General features: G+C 33.1%; 1 protein-coding gene across 4 annotated transcripts in view; it reads left to right on the forward strand.

Annotated features, from left to right (window-relative positions):
• LOC115976388 (acyltransferase-like protein At3g26840, chloroplastic) overlaps positions 1-18,015 on the forward strand; it is a 67,932-nt gene that overhangs the window by 6,573 nt on the left and 43,344 nt on the right. The window contains exons 6-14 of one of the 4 annotated variants that reach the window (XM_031097631.1): positions 619-725; positions 1,083-1,204; positions 1,916-2,024; positions 2,679-2,809; positions 5,189-5,564; positions 8,992-9,105; positions 9,701-9,756; positions 9,882-9,991; positions 10,739-10,993. The exons of 1 other annotated variant lie outside the window; for it this stretch is intronic. In XM_031097631.1, the coding sequence (XP_030953491.1) occupies positions 619-725; positions 1,083-1,204; positions 1,916-2,024; positions 2,679-2,809; positions 5,189-5,564; positions 8,992-9,105; positions 9,701-9,756; positions 9,882-9,991; positions 10,739-10,929 (1,316 nt within the window). In that variant the 3' untranslated portion in view covers positions 10,930-10,993. Of the gene's footprint in view, positions 1-618; positions 726-1,082; positions 1,205-1,915; positions 2,025-2,678; positions 2,810-5,188; positions 5,565-8,991; positions 9,106-9,670; positions 9,757-9,881; positions 9,992-10,738; positions 10,994-18,015 lie in introns of those variants that run through there. 2 more of the 4 variants (XM_031097630.1, XR_004088306.1) reach the window with 2 other exon arrangements.

The following is an 18,015-nucleotide window of genomic DNA, read 5'->3' on the forward strand; positions in this document are numbered from 1 at the left end:
AGGTTTCAGTTTGTTGCATTTCTATTTTCAAATGAACGTATTGAAACCGAAATAAGAAATCCAAATTCTTTTATTTGCGATATATTTTAGGTCTCTTTTATTTTCTCCAGTCCTTTTTCCCTCGGTGGACAAACTGATAACAGATTTCTAGGTTGTCAACATCTAACCCCAAATCATTTATCCACGTCCCCATTCCTATGTAAATAGAGATGTTTGCCTGCTTTTTGTTCCCATATCACTTAACTGAATGAAGGTGTAGAGGGCCGGCTGACAAAACTGTCAGAATTCTAGGACTGAACTTCTTTTCTTTTAAAATTGGAGAGCATGTAACATATGGTTCATCAGTCTGTTGCATTTCTATTTTTAAATGAATGTATTGAAACTGAAATAAGAAATCCAAATTCTTTTCTAATTGAAACTGCTATTCAGGAACTGATTTAGTGTATCTCTTTTCCATATCCAAAGCATGGTGAAAATTATTAATGCTGATAAATGTAGAATTTGCAAATTAAGGACTCATACCCACATACATCCATAAATAAATAAATGTGTATTATATATGTAGTATATATATATTATACATAAATCTCCATCATCAGTAATTGTACATCCATTTAGGTCAACCTTTGAGGACGGCAATAGAGAGTGTGGTGAAGGGACTTCCTCTGCAACAAACAGTTGGAGAGCTATCACAGGATCTTGATGCAATTTCATCTTACCTTTCTGTAAGGTTCAACTTTAGAACATTCATAGACTAGCATTATATTAAAGTTTGAATGTTATTTAACTATTGTCTAGAAGAGATTGAAACTCCTATGAGACTAAATATATTTCATCATTGAATATATCAAGGACTGTTAAAAGAATATATTGTGATACTCTTCATTTACATGCCTAGATTAGATGCCCTCATCTGGGTCATCTGAAATTGTAATTGCTTTGGCTAAGTTTAATATCACTTGCAATTCTATGTGACTTAAAAATATTGACTACTGACTTCTGTTGGGAGTTCACACAGAGATAGCTGGCATGTCTCCTTTATATTTCTCCTCCACTGTCAATTTTGATGAATGAATTCACAGGTTCTGGCTGGTATCTTACCCAGAGAAACACTTCGCTGGAAGCTGCAGATGCTTAAATCAGGTTCAGCAGTCTCCAATTCACGCCTGCATGCTGTAAAAGCTCAAACACTGATACTTTCCAGGTTCTTATTCTCTTCTATAAGAAAACCAGTCCAATCCTTATTTGGAAACCAAATCTCCTGTTATTTGTTTTTATTTTTTTATTAATTGATCCAAACATGCCCCCCCCCCCCCCCCCCCCCCCAAAAAAAAAAAAAAAAAACCTACTTCAATAACAAACAATATGTTTAGCAAAGAAAGGTTTCTCTTTCTTTGTTGCCTGTGGTTAAGCTGTGGTATTGACAGTGATTCCCCAACATCACAGAACAGAATGTGAAATATGATGAGATAGAATGCAACGAAGCCGACACTCCTCAACACTGAAAGAAAAAAGTCCCATCTGACTGAGTCAAAAACTTTCTTCAACATTTAGTTATGTCAATTTAGAAAATTCACTCAAATAGTGTAATAGTAGTAACTGGTCTTCTTGTAGTCATTTCTTTATAGAATTAAGTGAAGCTTGTCAAAACAAGTTTTCTTTAGCTGATAGGTGCCCCAGACATTCGGAGGTCATATATCTTGTATAAATGGCATATGCATCTTCTAAATATAGGCTATAAGTTTCCACAAACTCTTTTCCAGTGGAATAAGCAGTTTTTGTTGTTCAACTTGTTATTCTTCCTCTTCTATTATAAAGGCATTGTTGTGCAATGTATACTTGTTGTGCTTTTCTTGTTTTGGTCTTGTGGTACATTCAAGGATAATTGGGTGGAGTTCATTGTGTGTTGTTTTAGTGGGAGGGATCAGTTGCTACCTAGTCAAGAAGAAGGTGAAAGACTATGTCATGTGCTTCCAAAATGTGAGATTCGTAAGTTCAATAACAGTGGTCATTTCCTCTTGTTGGTAGGATTCTCTCTCTCTCTCTCTCCCCTGTGTGTGTGCGTGCGTAAGTCCGTGCGTAAATTTGTCTTCATTTGTGTGTGGTTTTTCTTGCTTGTAAGAGTTCAATGGAAAAAAGTAATTGAGTAATTACTAATGGTTTCTTAATTTTCCATTACTTGTCTGAAGTTGTCAGGCAGAATTCAGACTTTGGGTGGGTGGGGGGGACAATTGAACGAATAGCTTATAGTGTATAAAATAGAATTTATAACTTGCCTCATTATTTTGGCGTAGTTGATTACTTGGAAACACACACAAAAGTTATGAATTCTGAGTAAGTCTAGAATTCTCTCCTTACAATACGAAATAATAAGGTTTCTATTATGCTAACAGAAGATGAGAAAAAAGAGAGGGCGGGGGTATTCATATCTGAAAATGTATATTTGATGTATGTTTTATGCCTGATTATCATGTATTAGCATTTGTGTGAACAAGACATAAAACTACTGTTTTTAAACAGATGCTTTAACCTTATATTATGTGCAAAATTACTGAACTTTTCATATAAATAAATACATTATATAGTTCTCAAATTATATTATTTTGAGTTTTAGATATATCACATGAATCTTGGATTATTTTTATGATACATTTTGAAGTTCTGCCCATGTTTGGCAGGAAGATGGTATTGATTTGGTAACTATCATCAGGGGTGCTAGCTTCTATCGCCGTGGAAAATTCCTCGACTATGTTTCAGACTACATGCTACCAACTCCTACTGAGTTCAAAAAAATAGCGGAAGACAACAAGTAAGTCATATTTTCTACCATATACTTTCTGAGATAACACGTTAAAATTCTTGGTACTTGACCAGTCCATCCATAGCTTATATATGGGTATGGGGTGTGTCAGTATATGGTCACCACACCCATGTCGGACGCTTGGGGAACGCAGCGTGTGGCCTGGATGCGGCTGCACGCACGTCCCCAACGATTTTTTTTTTTTTTTTACCGCTGGCAGTTTCTGTCCTTCTCTCCTTATCTTTTCTCTCTTCAGCAATTGCTGGTGCCCATGTGTATAAACCATACGTGTATGCTTAATAAACCATATAAGTATGTTCATAAATATTTTATATAAAAAAATATTAAAAGTAAAAAGTTTTATCATATAAAGAGTATTGTTATGAGCACAATATTTTTGCAACAATTTTGATTTCTTGATTGAAAAAAAAAATGTTGATTTCTTTTCTTTTTTTGATAATTAAAAAAATATGTTGATTGCTTTTTTATTTTTTTGATAAGTTTTACTTTTGATTGAAAAAAAATTGGTTGATTTATCATGTAATGGTTATGTATTTACTTTATCATCTACTATTACTCTTAAATTGATATATATTTACCATCATATGAAAACAAAAATACTTAGCAATATATAGAAAATATAAATAAAAATATATTTAATAATTAATTAATAAATGTATCCCGTCACACCTGTGTCCACACCGCACCTGCACCCGTGCAGGTGCTTCGGTTCGTGTCAGGCAGTCAACCAGAGAAAACGGTTTGTATTATCTTGTCTGCTAAGAACATTGAAACTTATCATAGAACAATATGCATATGAAACTAAATAAAAAGGTGGCTAACAGAATAAATATAAATAGATATGATTGCTTTAAACTTTCACTTCATCTGTGCGATTAGATTGGAGAATGCCTTTGAAATTGGACTATATATCTTAATGCATAAAGTTCAGAATGCTTACACCAAACCTGACAAACCTCTAGTGTTTTCTTTAGTTTAAGCAAATGCTTCAGGTATGTTTGGTTGAGATGATTTTAGGGAAGATGGAAAAAAAATAGTAGAAAATATGAGAAAAAATGAGTGGGAAGGGTGTTTGGTTGAGAGAGAGGGAGAGAGAAAAATGGTAAAGACCGGTTGTTTTCTTTGCAGTCCCACTAAAACTCAATTGTCCAAATGAGAAAATAAGAGTGAAAGTGGGGCTAAAAATTTTGGACTAAAATGCCCATGTCTCCAACGTGACAACGTTTCTTTCTTTTTTTTATTTTTTTCCTCCCAGTTATTTCTTTTTTTTTTTTTTTTTTTTTTTGTCCCTGCCAACGTTGACAACCTTTATGTTGTTTTTAAATTTTTTTTATGCCTTATTTGCTTCTTTTTTTTTTCACCAGTTTTGGTTTTTTAGGCCTTTTTCTTTTTTTTCTCCATAAGTTTTTTTTTCTTGGTTTTTTAGAAAATAATTTTGAGTTCTTAAATTTCTTGTGTTCTTTAAAAAAAAAAATGAATTGCTTATTCATATATATATATATATATATATAAAGTGCTATTTTTTTTGTTTTATCTAATAGGGACATGGGAGTAAATTTATACAAACTATATTTTTTATTCTCCCATTTTTTTTCTCAACCAAATAAAAAAAAAAATTATCCTTCCACTTTTCTACTGCCAACCAAACACAAATGAGAGAAATTAAAATCTTTTGGGTAAACTACATATTTAGTCCTTATCCTATGCACTATATTTCAATTTGATCTCTGACATTTCAATTGTGTCAATTTGGTCCCTACCATTTTAGTATCGGGTCAATTTAGTTCCTACCGTTATCTTTTGGATGAAAATTTATGACGTGTCTAATAGTCGAAACAAAAAATTAGCTTACGTTGATGAGACAATAAACTTAAATTTTATTTTGATCGTTTGTCATGTCAACAATTTTCATCTAAAATATAACATTAGGGACTAAATTGACACAATATTGAAAGGTTAGGGATTAAATTGACACAATATTGAAAGGTTAGGGATTAAATTGACACAATTGAAAGGTTAGGGATCAAATTGAAATATGGTGTAAAGGTTAGGGATAAAATATGTAATTTACCCAAATATTTTCTATCTTTCCACTTTTTTTTCCTCTCAACCAAACAATCCGTTATTCCCTGTTTGTAATAGGAGTGCTAGTTGGTATTTTGTTTGTTCTCTGGTTTCAGCGCTGTAAAGTCTGTGAGCATGTAGACTCTGTCTCGTTTGTTATATGAATCTACCGAACTATCAAAAAAAAAAAAAAAAAACTGACAAACCTGAGACATCTTTTTTTTTATTATAGAGTTTTCTGATTGATTGGGTGTGGTAAAACACAATTTAGACATTACTGTCTCACACTCTTGACGTTCACAGATGGATTGGTGCTTTTACTAGCCCTGTTATGCTCTCAACTTTAGAGGATGGGAAGATTGTGAGGGGCCTTGCTGGAATACCTTCAGAGGGTCCAGTCTTGCTAGTAGGCTATCACATGTTACTGGGATTTGAATTGGTTCCCTTGATAGCCAATATATTTCGGGAAAGAAATATCCTAGTGAGGGGGATAGCACATCCAATGTTGTTTATGAAAAAAGGCAATATACAGGAAATGTTTCTTGATGTGTCACAATATGACATGTACAGAATTATGGGGGCAGTTCCTGTCTCAGCTTCTAACTTATTCAAGCTTCTGTCTTCAAAGTCCCATGTCCTGCTGTATCCAGGAGGCGTGCGTGAGGCTTCTCATCGGAAGGTAACACTTTACCTTGATTTACTTTTATTATATACACAAGAAGGTTAAATCATGTTTTTTTCTTCCCTTTCTAGTTTACTTCTTTTTTGGTGAATAAAAGTTCAGTATCATGGCTTCACAAGTAATAAGAATTTTCCTCTTTCCATTGGCTGCAATTCTGTTTGGTTGGGTTGGGAAGCGGTTACCTTTGCTCAACCCCTGCGATGACACCTTGGCCCACAGCACAACCTAGCCTCACCATGTCCATGGTCAACTCTGCTTAGGTCTGCTTGAGTTGGAAGTTGGAACCAGTTGAGTCAGGTGGTTTCAAGTTGACCAAAGCAATATGTCACAACCCAAATCCATGGAACATGAATTTAGATGCATTACTAACTTGCTGATCTTGCATATTTCGATAAACATAATTAATTTCAAAATTAAATAAAACTCTAAATAAATAATACTGTTAATAAACTTCTTACGATCTCTAAACATCCACAATTGGAAATAATCTCCAAATATTATAAAGACTAAAGCGAAATAAAGATAAATAAGGTTCCAATCATTCCAAGCTCTACATTGCACTATACGAAGCGATCCAAAGGTACTATTTCCCAACTAAACTTTAATTTGAAAATTGTAATTGATGGGGTGAGCCATATATCTAGTAAGCAATTATACATAATTCACAATAAATGAACTGAATAGAGTTAAGCAAAGCACGAGTATTTTGATTTCACAAATCAACTCAATGATGTCAAACATAGTTTCCAAAACATATAATGAACCACTTAACACATATGTAATTGAATACCAAAATCATTGGAAAACACATACAAATAATTTATCAGACCACGGTGTCACATACACATATCATATATTCTCACATACAATCTTGTGAGCGGATACCAACATCTAACCCTTGCTGGTGAGGGTTCAACACTTATTCTCACATATAACTCTCTAAACGTGCTTACACATATATCTGATCAATTTTAAAAACATTTAATGAGTCACATATCACAAAAGCAAAATTTATACAAAAGTAGAATAATTTACTTATTAGTAACAATCATTCCAAATATTGAGGCATATTGAAGATCACAATATCAAATTGAACATAAATAAGAGGATGCTTGACTCTTTTAGGGAATAAATAGGAACTGAGGAGTTTATATAAATATTTTACAATTCTTAAGTAAATCTAAAAAACTCAATTTGTGAAAAGAAACATTTTAAATGCCATTTGGAAAGTCGGAATACTAATTTGAAATCAAATGGTTTTAAACTAAAACAAGAACCTTTTTAGAAAACTTATGTTAAAACTCAATTCTTTTCTAAAAATAATTTAGTTTAGAAACCATCTTTCAAACAAGATGCAGACATTCAAAACGTTATTTAAAAGTCAATTTTTCTCTAAAACATTATTTAAAAGTCGAAATTTCTCTTTCAATAATGTAAAAATGCTATTGATAAACTTAAGAAAATATATGCTTAAAAACATTACTTTTGAAAACCTTTGACTTCTAAGAACCTAATCAACAAAACTTGTGCATATTATGCATAATTACATATCTCTCTTGCTAATATATCTGAACACAGCCAAACACTTCAATCTTTTGTATGCTCTAAACAAAAGAATGCTTTAAATCAGTAGAAACCTACTAACTAAAATCATTTTCTTTTCTACTGTCCTACAAAACTAAGGTATGGAAACTACTTTTGTATACACCATTGAATTAATCAATTTAATATTCCTTATTAAGGTCCCACTGCAACAATATTACCCCAAAAGCTAATCTATACTACTAGAGTTCAAACGAACTTCTATAGCCACCACTTGATATTTAGGTCCTCAACCAATCATAGAATAATTAAGTTGTAAAAGTCATTCTCATACATGTTTTGCGGTTTAGAATCTATAAATTGATCCAAGTTCACTAATTAAAAGGTATACATAAGTAACAGCCAAATTCTTAATATTGTGAAACCCAACATCAATCCTCTTAAACTGTACACCATCAGTAATCAATGTTACTACAACATATGTAGTACGAACAGGCCTAGTTGTATATATAAACCCCACAACTGGTGATCTAGGCTTAATATTAAAACAAAATCCCATAGAGGACTCTTAAGTGAGAGATAAATTACCTTGCTATAAACAAAGTTTTCCTCTAATCCTTAATCCTTTTAACGTAGCCTCTAGCATCTGGCGTCTTTCTCTTTCTCTAACTCTTTTTCTTTCCTCTTTCTTTCCTTTTTCTTTTATGATTCACTCGTATAAAGAAGAGACCCAACAGCTTAAATATGATTCCAAGACTTTATTATTTCCAATCAACCTCAATTTAAGGTTTATCTGTTTAGATAGGCTAGAACTCCAAAGGATTCCGATAACTCTTAAACTTCTTATCCAAATAGGTTTTATTCTCTTAACTTTTCCCTAACTGAAAAGAATGAAAAATCCCTAATTGAAAAAATGAAAAGAATGAAAACTTAAGGTTTTATATGCATAACCCACAAAGTAACCCTCCACTTTACATCTTCCTTTATATTTTAAACTGCCGCCCAAAATTGTATGCACTAAAACTTTAGTTCTCTCACGTATTTTGTAGCACCACATAATCGTCTCCTCCCATCTTACTGTGCTCACGTGTAGCACCTTAACTCTGTAATAATAATATTAATGACAGTGATGATCATAAAAATCGGGGGTATTACACAATATATATACAATTCACAATTTTAATCAAAAAAAAAAAAAAAGTCAAGATTAAAACAAGGAAAGAATATGAAGTATTCTTAAAACTAGGCAAATCAATTCCTTATATCTATTATTACATTGATCATACACATGTAAACCATACAATATCATGATGCCTTTTAAAATATGACATATAACTCGAGCTTAGCCCTTCCTGAGTTCTGGTAGTGTTCTCGATCAAGGCTCAATCCAAGCTAGGAAAAGCCAAACTTGTCAATTTACTGGTTGGGTTCTGCTTGATTTGCTTCCACCACCCCAACTTGCAGTCCAAGATATTCTAATACTTTGCTTGCCTTTTCAAGTAAAATTAGAACAGAAGGTAGTGAATTAATGGATGGTTCACAAACCTTTGGATGAGTTAATGACAATGCTTTAGTTATTTTTGAATTTATAGCTTATTACTGAAAATTAACTCCCCTTCAACCTTAATGCTTATTATTAACATACTCAAGAAATTTACAGTCTAAGGTGAAATGCTAAATGATCTCATCATGCAAAATGTTGCCTTCTCTCCCTTCAGGCTCTGGTGTGATTTATACAATTATATGCATCGACATGTGCAGACATGGTTACTCTTTTTCGAATGTATTGATTGTTTGTATTTCATTTCAACATAAATGAGATGTGTTTTTTAGAATATACAACTTTAATAGTTTTAAAATGCCTGATTTTTTGTACTTTCAGGGTGAAGAATACAAGTTAATGTGGCCAGAACAGTCAGAGTTTGTCAGGATGGCTGCAAGATTTGGAGCCAAAATCATACCTTTTGGTGCTGTTGGAGAAGATGATATAAGCGAAGTAAGCTAAGAACTTCACTTAGTAACATTTTTTTCATCAATTATTAATTTCCATTCTATGCATATCTTCATATCTGCATGCAGCACAGAATTGTAGTTTCTAGCTGGCTAAGCTGCTAGTTGAATACCACTCGCACGGGTCATCACTTGATGCCTTATTTCTTCCAAATTGTCTTAAATCTAAACATTGAAACCTGGATCTATATTCATAGTCTTATTAATTTATCTTAATTTAAAATTCTACATGTATGTGCTTATCCTTGTTTGATAATGTTACTTGTGTTATGGGGAGAGAACCATAATTGCTGAACAAAGGGTTTCTCCCCATAATTTTCTATGCAAATTAAGGTGAACTTTTTTATCAGTGTCCCTGTACACAATGAGATAGGGATGTTCATTTGAGAAGGGTATGACATGCTAATCGCTTTGAAGAAAAGTTTAAACTTGACATATCTACATTACCTCTATTTGCTGTTTCTGGCTAGTTTATATTTGGATTCACTTTTTTGTCACTGGGTTTTACTGGTTTTCTCACTAATGAATAAATGGTTTCTTTCAACTGATAGCTAGTTTTTGATTATGATGACCAAATGAAGATTCCTTACTTGAAGGATCAAATAGAGAAGTTAACAAATGCGGCTGTAAACTTAAGGTATATTAAGTTCCTCTGGCATTGACTTCCATTGGATCTTTTCTTTCCATAAATTTGGTCTCAAATTTATTTTGCCCTTTCCTTCCTGTTCCTTATTTTAATTTTACCATGATCTTGTATGGTAGGACTGATGCTACTGGGGAGGTGGCAAACCAAGATTTACATTTGCCAGGAATTCTACCAAAATTTCCTGGTCGGTTTTATTATTACTTCGGCAAACCCATTGAAACAGAAGGTATGGTTATTAGTTAGATGACCAATATCTTTGAATGTCTGATGCTAGAAATAAAGTGTACTGTATCAAGTTTAGCCTAAAACAAGAATTTAAAAAAAAAAAATTGAACGCCTCTTTAAAATGAAAGGGAACCTTTTAAAAAATGGCTTTATGATACTGCCGTGCATCTAATTGGGACTGATGGCCACCTTAAATATCCCCTAGATTGGAAACAAATTCAATTGGTAGATCATCATGCAAAATACCCAATTCATTAGAAGCAGCCTAAGAAGAATAATTTCAAGCAACATTCATCTAGTTGTTATCATATCTATCCATGGCATTCTCTTATTTACTAAGGGAATTATGTTCAAACCTGCATTGATATGGCATCTTAGTATGGTCATTTATATGATTATAGCTTATCATTTCCAACTGAAAAACATGAAACATGTGTTCTTATGAATTCCTAAATCATAGTCCCAAGTATGAAGCCAGATATATGGTATAGTAGAGGGTGTTTGTTATGCAGGGCGACATTAGCAAAGAAACATTGTAGGTACTGTATGTCAACCTCATTCTTCAGTTTGTCTATATCTTACCTGAATCTTAGGACCTTTGTAACCTGTGCCTCTGCTTGAGCAGTAGTCATTGGAAGTTTGAGCTTTAATAGGTTGAATTTTTTATGCAAGTTTTTGTTTTTTTGTTTTTCTTTATGAGGTAAGTAAGATGCAAGTAATAACCTTAATTTTTAATCATGTTCTGAAGGTTTGAAGCAGGAATTAAAAGACAGGGACAAGGCTCATGAATTATATTTACAAGTCAAGTCTGAGGTTGGAAGATGCCTTGCATATTTGAAGGAAAAAAGAGAAAATGATCCTTACAGAAATTTATTGTCTCGGTTAATTTACCAGGCCACACATAGCTTTACATCTGAAATTCCCACCTTTAAACTTTGAATTTTTTAGTAAATATGAAAAGAACAATATATACAGAGAATGAAGAGACATCATTGAAGAGTTAGCACTAAAAAGTCACCAATGAAGAGTCATGACTCATGACACTCTAAATACGATTAATAACAATTTTACAACAACAAAAAAGTTCCAAATGAGTGAATGACTTTGTTCAAGTGTAGTATTTCACTTGAGGGAACATTAAGCAAACCTCAAATGACCTCAAATAGAAAGTTAGATTTATCTTTGCGTGACACGTTAAAGTAATCCTGAAAACAGAAGCTTTACTCAATCTTCAAGCTATGCTCACCCGAGCTACCCTGAAACAGAAATTTCACTCAAGTAAAATATAAACATTAGACTAGTATAATTGCTCTACAAATAACAATTTTAGAGAATTCATAAAATTTCTTAATATTTTTCTAACCCTTTTACTGAATATGAAAAAAACAGCATATATGGAAAATGAAGAGACATTATTGAAAAGTCACCAATGAAGAGTGAGACACTCCAAATAAAGTTAGCAACAATTGGTAAATGTTAGTAATAGTGAGAATTTTTAGGTTCAATTGTTTGCACAATTCTATAGAAAACTGAAGTTTAAACGACTTTGCTCGACCAAACGCCAAGCAAACCTCAAATAGCCTTAAAAAGAAAGTTTGATCGATCTTTACATGACACTCACTTGAGCATTCATTAAAATCTGAACTTCGCTCAATCTTCTTCACCTAAGCAATCCTCAAATAGAAAGTTTGCTTGAGTAAACTCTAAATATTAGATCAATATAATTTCTCTTTTAAGTCTTTACTTTTAATATGTGATTACCACATATATTACTGTAGGGTTAAGGGCCCAAATTATATCTTGGGCCTTGACCAAGAGCGTGAGTGGTCCGAGGAGAAACGAATGATAATTAATGGTTCAAGCTCAGGATTTAATGAGCAAGATACAAATAGGAAAGTTGTTTGAGGAGGAATATCTCCTCGGATACAATAAGTACAACTCAAATATGTATTCCAATGATCAAAGTGACCTTCAATTAAGCTCTAGTAATAGGGACGTGCATCATGAACATATGAGAAGGAGGGGAACCCAAAAATATCTAAGGGAAAGCTGCTACCACTACATTAAATGTACTGTAGCTACTTTTCTGACCGCATTTATGTAGAGAAAACCTCTGAACAGTGCTGTTTTGGCTACCATAACTCACAAAAAGTCAAAAAGAGTGTCTGATGGGACAGGTACTCGATAAGGGCTCAGATGACCAACAAGTGTAGGATCAAGATAGTCCAAAGGGAGCTATATAATGTAAGAGACCCTTCATGAGGAAAAATTGGAAAAATAGAGAGAAAGAACACTGTAGCAACCAAAATTGCACTTGTACTCTATTTAGTTGATTTATATGAACACTTGTCTCCTCGGACAAGAAGTTCATTCATATCAGTACTTCTTATTTGTGCATGATTGCCATCCAATTCCATATTAGCTGTTGTCCAATTCATTAGGGCCTAATTTTTTGACCCACTCTCTACAAATTCATTGTTTTGGGTTTTTTGGGCCTAAGTCCATTTATCCTAAACTGAGCCACAAATCTGGTCCTTACAATTACAACCTAATATATTTTTGTATCATATACTATACTCTATACGAAAGGTTCAGTCTAGAAGTCATGGTTGCGCCAAGCAGTTATCTTCTCTTTGTGACCAAATGTATAAATTTTCATTAATTAAATTAGTTCACTTTAGGTAAAAATCTATAAACTTTTTTTTTTTTTTTTGAGAAGGTAAGTTTCAAGTAATTTAAATTTTTATTCCAACTATTGTTTAATTTAGGTAAAACTTTATTAATTAATTTTCATGAAATTTAAAAATCTAATCCAACTAAATTATATTTCAAAAAATTTCAAGTATGTGAAAATAAATTTTAAAATTTATTCTAAGTATTTTGATCATCATAATTTTGTATTTTAATATAGTAAAATTTACATATTATATGCCATCCTTACGTTGAGTAGCTCAATACATGTTTGCATTTCTACAATTTATTCTAGGTGAAATTATATTAAAGTTACAAGTGACTCACTACAGTTTTTATAATACTTTGATAATATATTTTTCTTTTATAGAGAACCTTTTTTAATTAACCGTACATAGCATTAGCATTGGAATAGTGTATATATATATATATATATATATAAAATAGCAAAACTTAGGTACAGTACTTAGATACTATTCATTAAGTTCTCATTTTAAGATTCTGCCATGTGGATTTTTTTATGAGATGAAAGTGCATTTTTTAATTAAGTAGTCACTTGACTAAATCTTAAAAGGAAACTTAAAGAACAGTATCTAAGGTACTATACCTAAGTTTTGTCCATATATAATGGTCCACATTTAAGTTGATAAATTTAAATGCCATAGATCATACTTTGCTTTTTTTAGTATTATATTTTTGAAAAATTTATAAATTTGAGCTTCCAAAGTTTCAGTTGTATCTTAAATTGCTCCTCTAATATTAATTTACATCCAAACCAACATTTTTGGCTCACCCTTAATTATATTATTATATCAATTTAACTGTGAAAAATCTTATGCTATCAAATTGAATGAGTTTTTTAATTGAGAACCATTAATGGTGTGGTTTTTTATTTTATTGGCTCGACCTAAAGAAAACGTTTCTTTTCACAATACTATTGTTTGATAATAACTACCTTATTGGGTTTGTTTGCTTGTTGAATTTCTCACTTTAAGTGCCCTATCCTAGTGTCCAAACAAGTTTCAAAAATAGTACTATTATATAAAGCTATCTTCAACTACCAAATTTCCATTATTGACAATTCACAATACTAAAGGACAAAACTTATCTACACCTTAGGTTCTCCTCTTAAAATTCTAGCATGTAGCTATTTAACTTAAAAAATATACCTCTATCTGTGAGAAAAAAGTCACATGACAGAATCTTAAGAAATAAATTTAAAGAACAACACCTAAGTACTATACTTAAGTCTTACTCATAGGCCAAAATTGGTAATTAACACTAGTTTTCAAACAATATAATTAGTAGGCTCTATTTTCAAACTATATTTTTTTACTAGCATCTCGAGTCTAAAAGACTCGATTTAGGACCTATAAATCAAGTCTTAAAAACTCGATTTTCATGGTCAGATCACGTCTGATGTGGCATTTTTTCCATGTGGTGACCACCTGGAAATCAAGTCTCTAATACTCGATTTGTATTTGACTGAAAAGATTTTCACAAGTGTTTGGAGTACAAAACACAAACACAGATTAGCCACCATCAAATACAAGCACAAATCAGCCACTATCAACCCACAAATTCGAGCATTAATCCAACAATTCAGCATAAATTCAACCAAATCCACCCCTAACAACCACCTAAAATCTAGATTAAAAAAAATAAAAACCCCAAAACCCACAACCCATTTGGCTTGTTGATCGGGGTTCTTTGCAAGAAAATCCAAAAACCCACGACCCTAAAAGTCAGACTATCAATAATGGGTGGAGACGCGAAAGCGGCGGAGGCAGAAGACGAAGGGACAGTGAGCTGTGGAGGAAGATGAGGACAAGAAGCAGCAGAAAAAGAAGGGGCCGAGTGGGAGTGGTGGTGGTGGTGAGAAACCTCATTGTGAGTATAGTCATTGAGGGCGGCGCCGGTGTTCTTGAGATACGTGGCGTAAGAAGAGTGCATGGCGACGAAGGCGTTGCGCGCAAACATTACCTCTAGAGATTTCGATCTATGCATCGAGAAACGGCTTCTTCGTTCTCGATCTTCAGCTTCTTCTCAGACACTACCTCTAGAGCTTTCTGGGTTCTATTTCTAGTTTCTCTCTCTCTCTCTCTCTCTCTCTCTTCTCTGATGAGAAGGAGGCTGAAGATGCAGGTTTTTACTTGTTTTGTAGGGTTGGGTTATAAATCAAGTCTTAGAGACTCGATTTCCAGGTGGTTGCCACGTGGAAAAAACGTCACATCAGACGTGATCAGACCATGGAAACCGAGTCTTTGAGACTCGATTTATAGGCCTAAATCAAGTCTTTCAGACTCGAGATGCTAGGAAAAAATATAGTTTGAAAATAGTGCCTACTAATTATATTGTTTGAAAATCAGTGTTAATTCCCAATTTTGGCCCTTACTCATACTAAAAACTTAAAAAGTTTATTTGACACTTAGTAAAGTGCTTCCATTGTGGACTCATCCTTCTAGTAATCATTTGAAATTGAAATGGCCCATAAACTCGCCCTTCTAGTAATCATTCAAAATTGAAAATGGCCCGTAAAATTATGCATGAATGGATGTATGTTTGTGGTGTACAAACCTTAGTTGGAAATTCAATGTAGTTTGTACAGTTTCTGTTATTTCAATAAATTCTTTTTTGGTTCCGTTACACTTGATATAACTCTAACATTCCGTTTGTTTTAATGTAAAATATTTTACTGAAAATATTTGCATTTTACAGTGTTTGTTTGTGTACATGAAAATGCATAAAACTTTCCTTCAATTAGAATAAACCTAGCTCAAAAATTCTCAACGAACAAACTCAAATTTCAATCAAAACCCAACCCTGAATCAAACCATAAATTCTCATACCCAAACTCAAACTTCTCAACAACCCAAACTCAATTCTCGAATAACAACTCAGATTTATCAACCATGAATCACTCACAAAAAAATTACCATGATTTAAAAAAAAAAAAAAAAAAAAAAAAAAAAAAAGAACTGTTGACACCCTATTTTACCTCACATGGAGGGTAAAAGGGTAATTTCACCTTAAAAATATGCATCTTGATTCTGGTCATTAGATCCTTAATCTCATTTCATCAAAATGATCTTGATGTTGTAACGATTAAATTGACTAGTCATGAGCCCTAATCGGACCATCAGATTGAAAGTTATCATCAAATCAAGTTTTAATGGCTGAGATGCACCATCACAAATTGAGTCCGATTATATGTGATTATGAACAATTGATTTCAATTGGTTATAAGTATAATTAATTTGAGATAGATGATGTGTCATAATTTGATTGGTTAGGACTACATTTTATGGTAGGGCTGCACACACCTAATTAATTAGATAGTTAAACATTAATTATTTAATGAGTAATTTATGAAATTATCTTTTAATTAGAGTAAATTTGGAACCAATTAAGTCTGAAATGGGAGTGATTGGAGCCAATTAATGTTAATTGGGAGCTAATTTGAGACCTATTAATGTTAATTGTGCTGAAACCATTTTCTAACAAATGACCTCTACTCACCATTTTATCGATATCTCTCAGAATATTTTTAATCTGTGAATGAGGTTAATTTTCCCAGAAATTAGACATCCGGGGCTTCAATTTGAGTACAAGAATGAGACAATTCCGATCAGAATTGAGTCAGATATGATTTTTCGAAATTGACTCTACATGCTGTTACAGCAGCTACGGGAAAACCGAACTTTGCTTGCTCCTCACTCTCATCAATCTCCACATTTGTTAGGTTCTAAAGACTTAAGATTTTATGTATTTATAACTTTAATTTGTATTGTTGGCAAACCATGATCAAAACAATGTGTTTAGAAGTGTTTTATCTTGCTCAAAGTTGTGTGTTTATGTAAAGTTGGAATCGAGCTTAATGCAGAAAAGATTAATGCATTTCGGTCTGGCTCGATCGATCGAAACTTAGACTCGATCGATCAAAGCTCGAGCAGAATGTTTTTCTATAGAATTTTCCAATTCAGCCCTAGTTGTTTTAAAACATTTTTAGGGTTTCTTATTTGTCCTAAGTATAAAAAGCAAACCCTAGCCACGTTTTAGTGTTGCTCATATTGCGGTTTGTGTAAATCTCTTATGAGATCTAAATGAGCTTTCCTTTACACAAATTTAGGGTTTTCAAGGAGAAGATTTATCTACACCTTGATGATCAATTCAGTTGCTGCCCCTGAAACTTAAAGAAAACACAAGCGGGTGTGCTTGTATCTGGTGGTGAATCCAAGAAAGAAGGAGTCCGTGGATTCGGAGCTTGCACGTGGTCGTGTCAGTAAGTTCTACTGGTTGGTAACAATAAGAAGTCGAGCGTGGGGGCTTGTAAGTCTTATTGTATGAACTTCGATTCTTTCAAGATAATGGATTCAAGTTTACCTTGAGAATAGTTAGGTCAAATCCTCCCCAGGTTTTTACCGATTTGGTTTCCTGGGTGATCATATCTTGTGTTATTTATTTTCTGCTGCTTTGCATGATTTGATCTTTGTTATTGTGATAACCTAGACTTGTTTAATTGGACTAAGTAACAACTTGGCTAATTACCTAGGTTAAATCAATTGTTTTAAGGGGTCTAAAAACTATCAAGTGGTATCAGAGCGGGTTGCTCTTTTGTTGTTGATCTTTTGATCACTGAGCTAATCCTTGATCCCTGCTGTCATGGAACACGGACATTCTCTAGTTATTCCTCCTCACTTTGATGGGAATAATTCTGCTTATTGGAAAGTAAAGGTGAAAGCATTCCTGAAATCTATTGATGAGAGGGTGTGGAACTCCGTTGAATACGGATGGGAGAAGCCCATTACTCCTGTTAGTGAGTGGGAAACTTCTCAAAAAGAAGCAGCTGCGTTTAATAGTAAAGTTATGAATGCTATCTTTAATGCTATTTCTATGGAGGAATTTAAGAGAATCTCTAATGTTAAGGTTGCTCATATTGCTTGGAATATCCTTCAGACTGTGCATGAAGGCACAAAGGCTGTCAAAATCAAATAAATTGTAGCAATTGACTTCTAAATTTGAAAGTATTAGGATGTTTGATGATGAATCTTTTGATGAATTCTATGCTAAATTGAATGACATTGTTAATTCTGCTTTTAACTTGGGTGAAATCTATGATCAACCTAAAATTGTTAGGAAGATTCTTAGATCTTTAACTGAAAAATTTAGACCCAAGGTGACTGCTATTACTGAAAGTAAGGATGTGGACTCCATCTCTATTGATGAACTTGTAGGATCTCTTCAATCTTATGAGTTGGATCTACCCAAACTACCAAATTTAAATCAATGGCTCTTAAGTCAATTGATGATGTTGAAGGTGGTGGATTTGATGAT

Source organism: Quercus lobata, chromosome 2 (assembly GCF_001633185.2).
Source record: "Quercus lobata isolate SW786 chromosome 2, ValleyOak3.0 Primary Assembly, whole genome shotgun sequence".
In the NCBI taxonomy this organism is placed as follows: Eukaryota; Viridiplantae; Streptophyta; class Magnoliopsida; order Fagales; family Fagaceae; genus Quercus; species Quercus lobata.